This window comes from Coffea arabica, chromosome 1e (assembly GCF_036785885.1).
Source record: "Coffea arabica cultivar ET-39 chromosome 1e, Coffea Arabica ET-39 HiFi, whole genome shotgun sequence".
NCBI lineage: Eukaryota > Viridiplantae > Streptophyta > Magnoliopsida > Gentianales > Rubiaceae > Coffea > Coffea arabica.
Genome location: NC_092311.1, coordinates 45,708,148 through 45,719,809, shown reverse-complemented (window position 1 = coordinate 45,719,809; position 11,662 = coordinate 45,708,148). Strand labels below are relative to the sequence as shown.

At 34.9% G+C, this 11,662-nt stretch overlaps 1 protein-coding gene across 34 annotated transcripts; it reads left to right on the top strand.

Moving 5' to 3' along the window:
* The first annotated feature begins 4,855 nt into the window (after nucleotides 1-4,855).
* LOC113695256 (serine/threonine-protein phosphatase 7 long form homolog) lies at nucleotides 4,856-11,383 on the top strand. 34 transcript variants are annotated; one of them, XM_072058003.1, is made up of 8 exons: nucleotides 4,856-5,118; nucleotides 5,318-5,380; nucleotides 5,602-5,637; nucleotides 5,788-5,838; nucleotides 6,775-6,921; nucleotides 9,293-9,633; nucleotides 9,720-10,163; nucleotides 10,248-11,383. In XM_072058003.1, exons 7-8 carry the CDS (start codon nucleotides 9,729-9,731, stop codon nucleotides 10,431-10,433), a joined length of 621 nt encoding a protein of 206 aa, XP_071914104.1. In that variant the 5' UTR covers nucleotides 4,856-5,118; nucleotides 5,318-5,380; nucleotides 5,602-5,637; nucleotides 5,788-5,838; nucleotides 6,775-6,921; nucleotides 9,293-9,633; nucleotides 9,720-9,728; the 3' UTR covers nucleotides 10,434-11,383. The 34 variants fall into 18 exon arrangements, with proteins under 34 accessions (XP_071914104.1, XP_071914161.1, XP_071914111.1 ...); XM_072058010.1 differs by having other exon boundaries at nucleotides 6,772-6,921; XM_072057995.1 differs by having other exon boundaries at nucleotides 5,602-5,649.
* The last annotated feature ends 279 nt before the right edge of the window (nucleotides 11,384-11,662 follow it).

Below are 11,662 nucleotides of genomic sequence, written 5' to 3'. Positions count from 1 at the left end.
TAATACTTAAAGCAGGGCTGCAGGCGAGTCGAACCGCTCGCAAGTAACTCGTGAGCGGATCGATCAAATATTCGACTCGAATTCGATTTGATCAAATTCAAGTAGCACGATGCATATACCAAATCGAGTTCAAGCCTCCCTTTGTACTATTCGAGTGCTCATCAAGTAGCTCGATTACTAGTATATTATTTATAGTATATGTTTATTTTAATTATGAAATAAGTAATAAGGGTTTATATTTTAGATAATTTATCATAAATTTTGTCTACTGAATAAAATTCTTAAATGTCAAGAAAAGTAATATTGTAAAAACTAAAAAAATATAGGCGGCTTTGGTCCTAGGAGTTACTTTAGGAGTATAGCTGGAAATTCCAGCCATTTGTTGCGTGGTTCTAAATGAAAAGCAATAAAAAGAGGCTCCGTTCATTTAAAAATTCAATTTAATTCACTGAAATGGAATGATCAGGACAGTTATAGAAGTCCCTGTGGACCATCTGAGAGTCTACCTCTCAGTCATTTTAAGCATGCTAAAGCCAAGTTTTTGTTTTACTAGTAGCCAATTAAACCTAGATAAGGCTAATTCTGTGACGTTTAAAAATGGATCCATTTTCGGAAAAGTTTGTGGAAAAGTTTTTTAGAATATTTTTGGATCACCTTTTCTTGCATACATCACATCGCTATAGTATTTTTTTTATCAATTCAAATCCAAATTAGTAATATTCTGCTAATTTTATGATTCATAACCCTAGAAAATTTGCGAACTGTTGTAAAAGGTCCATGCATCACAACTCCATTCTAGGGATAATATGCAAATCCCTTTTTTCCATGAAATGACTGGAGGCATTACTGCATTTTGGTTCTCGGACTTTTTAATTAAGAAGGAAAATTAATTGTGTTGCTGATTGTAAGCTTCTTATGAAATTGAAGAATATTGGAGGTATGTTTTGCTTCAGACGAAATGAAATCAATCATTGGACTAGCCATGCCCAAGTTGCCATAATTAATCAAAACAAAATAGAATTTTCAACCATATTGAGTATTACAAAAAAAATGGCTTTATGCTAATTACAAAAAATAAATTTGCAATGTACTCCTCATATTCTCAATAGTTTTACAATTCATATCCTATTAGAAACTTTGCTTCCTAATGTAATATTTAGAAGAAAAAAAAACATTAGAAGAGGGTGAATTTGAAATATAAGGAAGAGACATGGAGATTAGAACTCAGAACCCCTAATTCCTAAGCTTCCTGTAGTAGTATGTGAGTACATTATAATTCCATTTTTATTGCAGTAGCACGCAAATTGCTTTATTCCTATAAATTAGTAGAAACATCAACAAATTTTGGTTCTAATTATAAAGAAAATGTTTGCCTTTTTATTGTAATAATCTTGTGAAAATTGAAGAAAATTGGAGCCATTTGCTTCAAAAGAAATTAAATCAATAGTCCGACTAGCGATGGCCACCTCCTCCTGAATTTAGGGGTGCTAGCAAGTCAAGCTGCTCGCGAGTTTCAAGCTGCTCGCAAGCTACTCGCGAGCAGCTTGATCAAAAGCTTGACTCAAGCTCGGTAAAATCGAGCTCGAGTTTGAGCTCGAGCTACTCGTTAAATTTAACGAGTCGAGTTCGAGCTTAATAAATAAGTACTCGAGTGCTCGCCGAGCTTAATCGAGCTTTCATATTTTATTTATATTATATATTTATATTATATTATATATTATATAATTTTAAAAAAAATTATAGATTTATTTCAAAACTCGAGCTCGAGCTCGAGTAGCTCGGGCTTGATATTTACTCGAGCTTACTCGAGCTCAAACGAGTCGAGCTCGAGTTTAGTTTTATTTCATCGAGTCGAGCTCGAGTCCAAATTTTTTTCCTCGATCGATCTCGAGCTCGAGTATGGTGCTACTCGAGTTCGACTCGGCTCGATAGCACCTCTACTCCTGATTACTAATCAAAACTATTTGAGAGTCAATCCAAAGCATAATTGTGATGTCTGAATTTTTATTTTTTTACTTCCTGACATTTTCTTACGAAAGTAAGAACTTCGACAAATAAACCTAGATCCCCGAGCAACCTTTAAAAACCGGCAACTTTTGAAGGCGTCCTGGGGACTTATCTACCCAAACTCTTCCTCCCCAGTACCGATGTGGGATTGAAACCCCGACAAGGGCCAAGCCTCCATGGGCTGTTGCTGCTAAGAAGTAACTACCCCCCACAAACCCAAGCTAGACGACCCCAGTGGAATGTTTCTTCCTGACATTTTCTTACGAAAGTAAGAACTTCGGCAAATAAACCTAGATCCCCGAGCAACCTTCAAAAGCCGGCAACTTTTGAAGGCGCCCAGGGGACTTATCTACCCAAACCCTTCCCCCCCGGTACCGATGTGGGATTGAAACCCCGACAAGGGCCATTTATTTTTTTACTTTCTTTTGTGATGTAATATAAACTGAAAAGACCTCTTGACCTGGAAGTTTTTGCTTTTATTATTATTATTTTAATCCATAGTGCTCTCTTTCTCTAACAGTACTTACCAATTGGCCATGCCATTGAGAAGTGGATAGACAAAGAACAACCTTAGTGCTCATAGCCTCAGACGTACAAGCCCCGTGATAATCATCTGCACAATGCTCCAATGATAAATGTCGAAAAATTCACTAAAGCAATTTTTACTCATTATTTTCTTCTATATCTTTCTACATGTAAAGCCTGAGCCAAAGTTTGGTATTAAAAATAAATAACTCTTATATATATTAACGGTATATACACTATCACGGTTGAATATACGATATATATGTAAAATTTGAGTTTCTATATATCATGTATATAATGATGAAAGTGTATACACTATTAGTGTATAGAATATTAATTCTTAAAAAAAGTATCATTATTTGTTTTATCAAATATACTCTTTTAATATTTACTATTATCTATCCGCATTACATCTATTAAACTTCTCATCCCCACGTAACTATTGAGTACAATAAACACACACAAAGACATGTATATACCCTCCTCACCCCAAGCCTAAAGAAACTTCTAACGATACAATAATTGCCAACAACTTTTTATCAAAAAAAACAAAAAACAAAATTCGTCTATCCATATTCCTAAAACATAACCTCCAACAACTACTAAAAAGTTTAATATATGTTTTAAAAAATTTTCCTTTAAGATTTACACACATATAGGGTGTGTCATTCCTACTAATTTATTTATTAACATATCTAGTCTATTGGGGAATGCCCTTGTTTTCAATTGGGTTTCAATTGCTGACGTGGCTCGCTTTCATTGGTTGATTGGTGATCGTCCGGCCCGTGGGAATTCTCAATTGATGGTCGTCCAGCCCGTTTGCCAATTGGACGTCTGCCTTTTCGTTTGCTTGGACGCCTATCAATTGCTTTTGTTTCTTTATTTGTTGTTTGCTGGGGAGTGTTCCGATAAAACTTGGTCTCACGTTGCCGGCTAAATCGCAATTATTAATTGTTATCTTTTATTGTAATTATTGCTTTAACTGTATTCATTATTATTAGTTACTTGCTAATTAGTTGTTAGTAACTAATTAATGATGTCATTTTTTTATTGTCACTTTTTTTATCCAATAAATCGCATTTAATTCATAACTTTTTTGCAATTATTAACAAAAAAAATTTTTTTTGGTTGTCCAAAAAAATCTCATTTGGTTACCTTTTTTCCCACATTCTTTTACGAAAATGTCCTCTTTTTTTTTTTTGGGGTTGCCCAACAAATTAGGTTTACTCATCAACTTTTTTTCAATCCATTTTTTATTAATTAACTTCTGGTTTCACGTTTTTTAGTCGGACAAATCGCATTTAATTACCGACTTTATAATTATTATTATATTTTTTTTACCTAACAAATCGCATTGAATTATCAGTTGTATGTAGTTATTAGCCAAAAATTAGTCTCTTTTTTTTTGTTGCCAATCAAATCATATTTGGTTGCCCTTTTTAGCAATTAGTAATTGCTAATTAATTAATTAGTATTGTTACTTTTTTGTTGCATAGAGAATCGCAATTAATTACCAAATTGTTGCTGTTAATTGTTAATCAATTAATATGTCTACATTGCTCCGCTTGAGAAAAACGTTTCTCGTTAGTCTTTTCTTCTTTGCTTTTGGCCATCTTAATAATTAATTGACTCATAATTAACTAATCTTATAAATTAACATGCTTTAATTACCAATTCTTTGCAATTAATTATGGACAAATTTTATTTGTTTAGTTTAAATCCGTACTTTCTCGATTTCTTCATCCACCGTTTCGCATTACTTGTCATCAACCTCCTTTTGTTGACAGGTTATTGTACCTTGGCTAAATAATGCCTGTCTTATTTTTATTATGTTGCCCATCCGTTGTACAATTATCAGTGCTTTCTTTTGGTTGCCGAATAAATCACGACTATTAATTATTATTATTTTATTGTACTTATTGCTTTACCTGTGTTCGTTATTACTAGCTATTACTTAATTATTAATAACTAATTAATCACGCTTTTTTTTTATTGACATTTTTTTTTACCCAACAAATCGTATTTACTTCATAACTTTTTTGCAATTATTAACAAAAAAAAAATTTTGTCCAAAAATCTCATTTAATTACCTTTTTTCTTTTCAAATTTTATTAAGAAAATGTCCTCTTTTAGCCAAAATTTAAATTACCAACTTTTTACAATTATTGAACACTTTGTTTTTAAAGCACAATTAATTATCAATTTTTTGTAATTGATATATATTAACCATTAAACACCCACGTGGCGTGTGAAGATTGGCTGGTCTTGATTATGTGGAAATGCTTATTAACCATATATTGAGGGTCTTTTCTTTCCCCTGGTAAACCGACGGCAGCTTCTCTTCTTTCTTCTTTCTCTGTCTTTCAAAACATAGCAGCATCAATCGATGTCAAGAGCTTTTCTTTGCTTTTGTCCTCTGGACAAAACTCCATTTTTTTTATGAGACCCAGAGGTCTCCCCTCAATTTCTGGCATTTGATTGTACTTGGAAGAGATTGTAATCTCAATTGGAGGGTCCGAATTTTTCCTTCTGCAGAGTGGTTGCTTAGGATTTGATGGACGATGGGCTCGAGACAGAAAAGGGGTGGTAATCTTCTTCCCCTTCCACTCCCGGTTTCTCCCAGTTCTCCCTCTTGTTCTTCTTCATCTTCCTCCCTCCCTCGAGTAGTTAGGGCTAATTTTTTCTGTTTTCCTATCATTTTCCTGATATTTCTATTTCATTGGCTAAAAGCAGCAAATCTTTTTTTTTTTCTCATCTCTGTCGTGTCCTTTTGTGAAACAATAAGGACGGGGAAGGTCAATATTTCATCTCCACTATCTGATGTGAATTTCTAGAATGCAGATATATGGTACTTTTCTTCCCCTTTCTTTCCATGATTAATGTCTCTGTTTTATTTCTGTTTTATCATTGATTTTTTATTTTTAATCAGAAGAAAAACTTTTAATATGGTCTGAGATGATGAATAATTGATGATTAGCTAGCTTTTAGATATTTATTTACTTTCTTTTTTGTATCTATTTGGTGATTTATTGTTCCATTTTTCGTTTTTGTCTTGGATTTCTTCTGGAGTTCGGAGTAAAAATGGCCACTTGTGAAAAACAACTGGTGAGTGAAAATGTAAGTTTGCTGCATCAATCTGATTTAATTTTTCCCTCTTCCACGCCTGGTTTAGGATTTGATGGATGATTTTTTTTCCTTTTTTTTTTTGTTCTTTTGGTGCTACTTTTCCAAGTATATTATTGGTTGTTGTTACAGGAAGGAATATGAAAACTTGAAGTTGACATCTCTAAGAAGTAGTTAAAGCTGGTAATATTTATTTGTATTCTACTATTTATACTATAAACCAATGTCTTTTTCTATAAATGGTTTCTCTCACCTAATTTAGCCTATTTTTGTTTATTGAGGTTGTTGTCAGAGAAAGGATAAAGGTAAAAGTGATTGGAATAATGAGCAAATTTCTTCCAGTGTTTTGTGTTTTGGGTTTTATTGTGTTTGTCAAAGAAAATTAGTTACAAGTATCTTTTTCTTCTGTATCTTCTTTTTTTCCCTTGGCTGGCAAACATAATGAATCTGTTATATAAACTACTTGGTATTCTTCGTAATGTCAAGATTTGGGAAGCTGTATGATGAAATCTTTATTTCATAGTCGATTTTTCTGGTTTTGTGGTTTTAACGTGCAAAGTGAAATCATTATTATGACTAACTTCCTTGAAGATGTTTTGATCAGTTCATGATTCATGAGATACATAGTTATATGAATTACATAAATGGAGTTTCAAAAGCAAAATCCATTTAATCTACTATGAAGATACCATCTTTCCTCTTTTAAATTACTAAAAAAACTTGGCTCGATCTTTGACTGGAAAAATTATGTTCAGAAAATAGTATTCCTATGCGTCACACAATTGACATTTGATGTTGGACCCAATATTGCTTTTTTAAAAAAAAAAAAGAAAAATTGGAAAATAATGCATAGGAACTTCTCTAGAATTTGCTTCCACATATATGTACAATGTTTTGTTCCCTTTGGGGAAATTTCATCAGTGACATTATTTTTATTGATTGATTTTTGTTGTTAAGACTAGCTTTTATACTCTCTCAATAGATTTCTTCTCTTGTTTCTGTTATCGCCATTTTTTTTTGTGGATTCTTCTTTCTTCTAAGCAACTTTAAAGGTTCTTTTCTTCATATGAATATGTTATTATTGGGGTACATCTAATCCTAATCCTACTTCTGTAGCAGGAAATGACCATACATTGGGTTTTGTTACTGGTGGGTCTGCTCATGTGCAAATGCAATTTAGCACCAAAGAGTGTGAGAGTCTGGGATTAACTGATCTGGCTCTCTGCTTAGACTGCAACACCTTTGCTGAGTATGTCAAGGACCAAGGTTGTACCTTTATTATATGAATTTTGTTGATCCTCAGATATTTATGGTTTTTGGTGGATTTTACTTCTAGGTTTTGATGGGTTTTTTGAATTGATTACTTGCTGGTAAGTACATGGGTTGTAAAATGGTAATATTTGGGATTCTTGTTTCTGTACTATAGCTGATTGGTTGTCAAAATTAACGAATAGTGGGAGATAGTTGCAATTCTTATTGGTTTTAGTTGATTTAAGGTCTGGGTTTTTTTTTGGTTTGGATTTATGAATTGCTTATTTATATGTGAGATGTCAATGGTGATAATTTGGAAGGAGAACTTGAAAAAGGTTATGTTTTTATACAAATCAGATCGAAAGACTATGCTTATAACAGTAAATAAGTGTATTTTGACTTTTGTTGTTTTCACTATAATTTTTTGTGATTAAGTTTTGTCAAAATATGGATGGGTAAATAGTATTTTGGAAGATTTCTCTTTTTTCTTTTTGTGCCTCAGATAGCTTAAGGATAATCGCAGAAATCGAAATAAGATCCTCATTGGGATTCTTAAATTATCTCATGCAATTAGTGGCGTTAAATTGTAATATGTAGAATTCCAAGTAACTAGCCTGGATTATGGTAATGGTTCAGTTTTGTTGCTCTTGAGGATTATGGTAATTGCACCTGAGCTGACGATGATCAAGACATGCAAGAACAATAGTTCTACGATCATGATTTCCTAAGTTATGACTTGTAGTTCATTATATTTGATGATTAGGACCATACGCATTAAATTGGAATATTCTATTGGCATCATTTATTGTACCAAATGAAGTACTATCAAGACAAATTCTGAATGGAAATATGTCATTTTTTGAAACCTATACCGGAGAACCCTTATTCTTCAACCCTTTTACATCCATTCTGGTGAATTTGAAAAATTTAAATAGCTGAAACTTGTGTAACAGAATTCATCAATTATATAATGACTTAGATTTGTTAAAGAATTTTGGATTGTAAGATTACAATAAACTTTTTGAACATTCTGCAATAATTTACTTAAGAGGAAGAAAATTGCTCATGTCGTCAAGAAATCCTGGATGTTTGACAAGATCTGCATTTAACATATCCAGTTTAGATGGCAACTTATATAGATTTCTGTATAATATTGGAATGATCTTTTTGAGCATTCCACAAATAATATACTCAAGTAGAATATGATAATCTGGAAAACCCGATGTTTGAAAAGACTCCGGATGCAGTTTAGATTTGTCAGTGCCTCTCAGAAATCTGCCCCTTGGCTTTACCATAGGCTTAGAGATGGCTTGCTGGATTGGTCTATTTTTATCTATTGATTTTCATTGTGAATTTTTGTGTCCAAAGCTTGGTTTTGACTTTCTTGGTTTTGCATCTGCATCACCGCATGAAGCTGCAACCGAGGAAAACTTCATTGACAAAGTTTTCATTATGGGTCTATAGAGACTGCATTTTGGAGATCTCTTTTGTATGTGGATAGGATTATATGTTATTTTAAAGTTTCTTTTATGCAAAAAAAAAAAAGGAAAAAGAAAAAGAAAAAAAGATGTTAAATTTGTTGTATGTTGTTGACGTAAAACATATCTTGCATCTGCAATATTTTCGTTGTGTAATTATTTGATTTAGTTTTTCAAAACTCATTAATTGTCGTAATAAGATTTTAGACACGAGATAATGGCTTGTTTCTCTTATCAGTTATATGTAGATCTTTAGTCCATATTGTGTTGAATCCTGTATCTCTTGCTATTATGTAGTCATCTTTATCGTGTTGAATCCTATTTCTCTTGCTATTATGTAGTCGTTTCTATATTTTACAATTAAATAGGCTTCTTATCCGACATATTTGAGTATTGCTCTCAAAAAGTTGAGCTTCCTCTTGAATTTGTTCATGAGTGGCACATTTTTTATGCACATCAAATCATGGCAAATACAGTTAGTCGATGGGCTAATTGCTCAGAATATAGGCCAAAAAAAAATTACTCGCACATGTATGGCTCTGACAGCCATTAGGTATTTTTTGACTCTGACTTTTCCGTCAGAATTGCAGTTCAGAATTTTTTTTTTTTTTAATAAAGCTGTCGGCTACCGGGCTGACAGTGCCCGGTAGCCGACAATGTCTGCTAAAGCTGGCTACCGGGCTGAGAGTGCCCGGCAGCCAGTCAAATTTTCAAAAAAAAAAAAAAACTCGCATGCAGTCGGCAGGGCTTATGGCCAGAAGATAACATGCTCAATTACGATCGTTTAAAGTTATCGTCCATATCCCGACGATTGAGTGCACCACTACCGGCAGATGCTTCTGATCAGATGGTTCGCCAGTACGCCCGTATGTATATCCTGATTTTATTGGGTGGATTGCTATTTGCAGATTCGTGTCAGAATGTCGTCAGTTTAAGTTGGTTAGACTATGTTCGTGATTTGGATGCCATGAGTCAGTATAGTTGGGGATCTGCAACTTTGGCGTGTTTATACTCACGATTGTGCCATGCATCACGTGCTTCTGCAATCACATCTGGAGGTCTGTACTTGCTACTACAGCTTTGGGCGTGGGAGCGGATTCCCGTGATTCGTTCTGATGTACTCCCATATTCTGGGATTGGGGATTTTCCTAGAGGTGGTAGATGGGCTGCCGAACGAACAGGGGTTGACCCTTACAGCCGATGCAGCACACATTATCGGGAGCAGCTAGCCTTATTACGGATGGATCAGGTATAAAGTCTTATATCTCAATCAAGTATATTTTATAGTGATATCAGTAATTTTGGATCGTGCCTAAATTCTGGTTGTGGTAGCAGTTTATTTAGATGTCGTACAGCGATGATATACTGCCTAGTCTACCCGATTACTGCAAACGAGGGGAGCGCATATGGCGAACAAGAGTCCCTCTAATATTCTGGCACATCGTCGAAATACATTGTCCAGATCGTGTCATGCGCCAATTTGGGATGAGGCAGAAAATTCCAGAACCAGTTGACACTAATCAGGGAGGGTTACACCAATTGGATCTTTCCGGTTATCCGGGAAGAAATTGGGCTCATTTTCATAGGAATTGGATAGGATACTGGAATGAGCGTGCAGGAGCACAGGTACCTGGTGTGCCCGCAACTACGTTCAGGCCTTCCAATAAGTATCTGGAGTGGTATCACTCCCATACCATTCTGTACATTACGCCTCCTATCCAGCAACATGCACAAGTTGGACAAATGTTGCATGGAGTTTCTGGCCAGTTTGAGTATTTAGTAAGTTAAACTTATCGCAAAATTTAATTTATTTACTATTGGACATCTGGATTGATAATTTTTTTTCAATTTTGAATATGTCAGATGGATACTATGCAGCGCATTGGCCGGCAATCGCATGATGCACTTGAACATGAAGGTCGATTTCATCCACGTCTTGCAACCATTGTTGATGGAGCATACGGATCAATGCAATACCTCCAACGCTTTGACCGCATGGTTGTTGGTGATTTTGATTCTTTCAATCATAATCCTCCTGTGGCACAATAAATTCCTATCCGTCCTCGCGTGAGACGTGTCCCTTCACAAGGTGGACCATCATCTAGTAGAAGTCGGCGGCACAGGCATGGGTTGCGAGACGAAGTCATCGAGGAGACGGGCATTCAAATCACCGAAGAGGCCACCCAGTTGCCGCACACCCCGACTAGTCATCAATTCACGACATCTGTGCCTTTGCCGATGACAGATATCCATGCTTTGGCACCTGAACAGAATATACCAGCAGTTACCCCTCAGGTGACATCGTTCCCGCACTCACAGCATATTGGTTTAGATGCCACGCCTTTGCCACAGTTTCCACCTTTTGGTACATATCCCGTGCCCTCTCCATATTTTTCTGTATTTGGGGGACAAACTCCATCCTCGTCACACGAGCCTCCATTTGGATACGTTGCCACTTCTGCGGTCTCATCTTCTACTGCTGAGCTACATCCAATTTTCAAATTGTTGGACGAAACGGGTGGTGTGCCTCCTATTTCAGATCTTCCCGATTATTATAGTCTTGGACAGACTATGACCATGCCTACGTCGATCCAGCCGATATCTACTACTGCATATGATCAGTCGGGAGATTTTGTCACGTATCGTTCTCAAAATGATGGTGATAGCAGTACGACAGCTGAGTCGGATGAGGAGGAGGACGTAGGACTTGATGCTGTTTCTACAGATTTTGCGCCACAGGAGCCCATAGTTCTTCGTGATCGTTGCAGACGCAAGCCCAAAAGATTTTGCTGTCCGTCTACAACACCAGGTGATAAAGGCAAGGGCAAAAGGCGTACCGGCCGTTGACATGATCATTTCCAGTGCATGTTTTACAATTTCAAATATTTGAATATGGGGCACAGCTGAGCTATTTTAATATTTTATTAAAATAATATTTATCGTTATTGGGTGTATTCACAATTTGACAGTGTGAAGTTATGCATTTTTCCTTCTCCTCATTTTTTTTGCCTATTTTGTTTTTATATTGCACAATAAATTTATATTTATTAAATTATATAGTACATTAAATATTAGATAACAATTTTAACAAATAATTTGTCAACAATTTGAGAACTGCATCTTATTGTAAAAAAAATTAGATTTTTCGTTTAAAACGGGTTTTGTTTAGTTTAACATCTTATAGAAGTAATTATTGATTTAACAAATCTGTTTTCATCTATTTCTATTGTTCGATTCATGAAATGTAATTTAATTAACTTAAAAGACTAAAGAGATTT

What these genes read in the sequence shown, in the direction of transcription:
- LOC113695256 (XM_072058041.1), top strand. Translation starts at nt 9,729, where the DNA reads ATGTCGTACAGCGATGATATACTGCCTAGTCTACCCGATTACTGCAAA. An exon ending in CTGGCCAGTTTGAGTATTTA is followed by an intron (nt 10,164 to 10,247) that starts GTAAGTTAAACT and finishes TGAATATGTCAG; the next exon opens with ATGGATACTATGCAGCGCAT.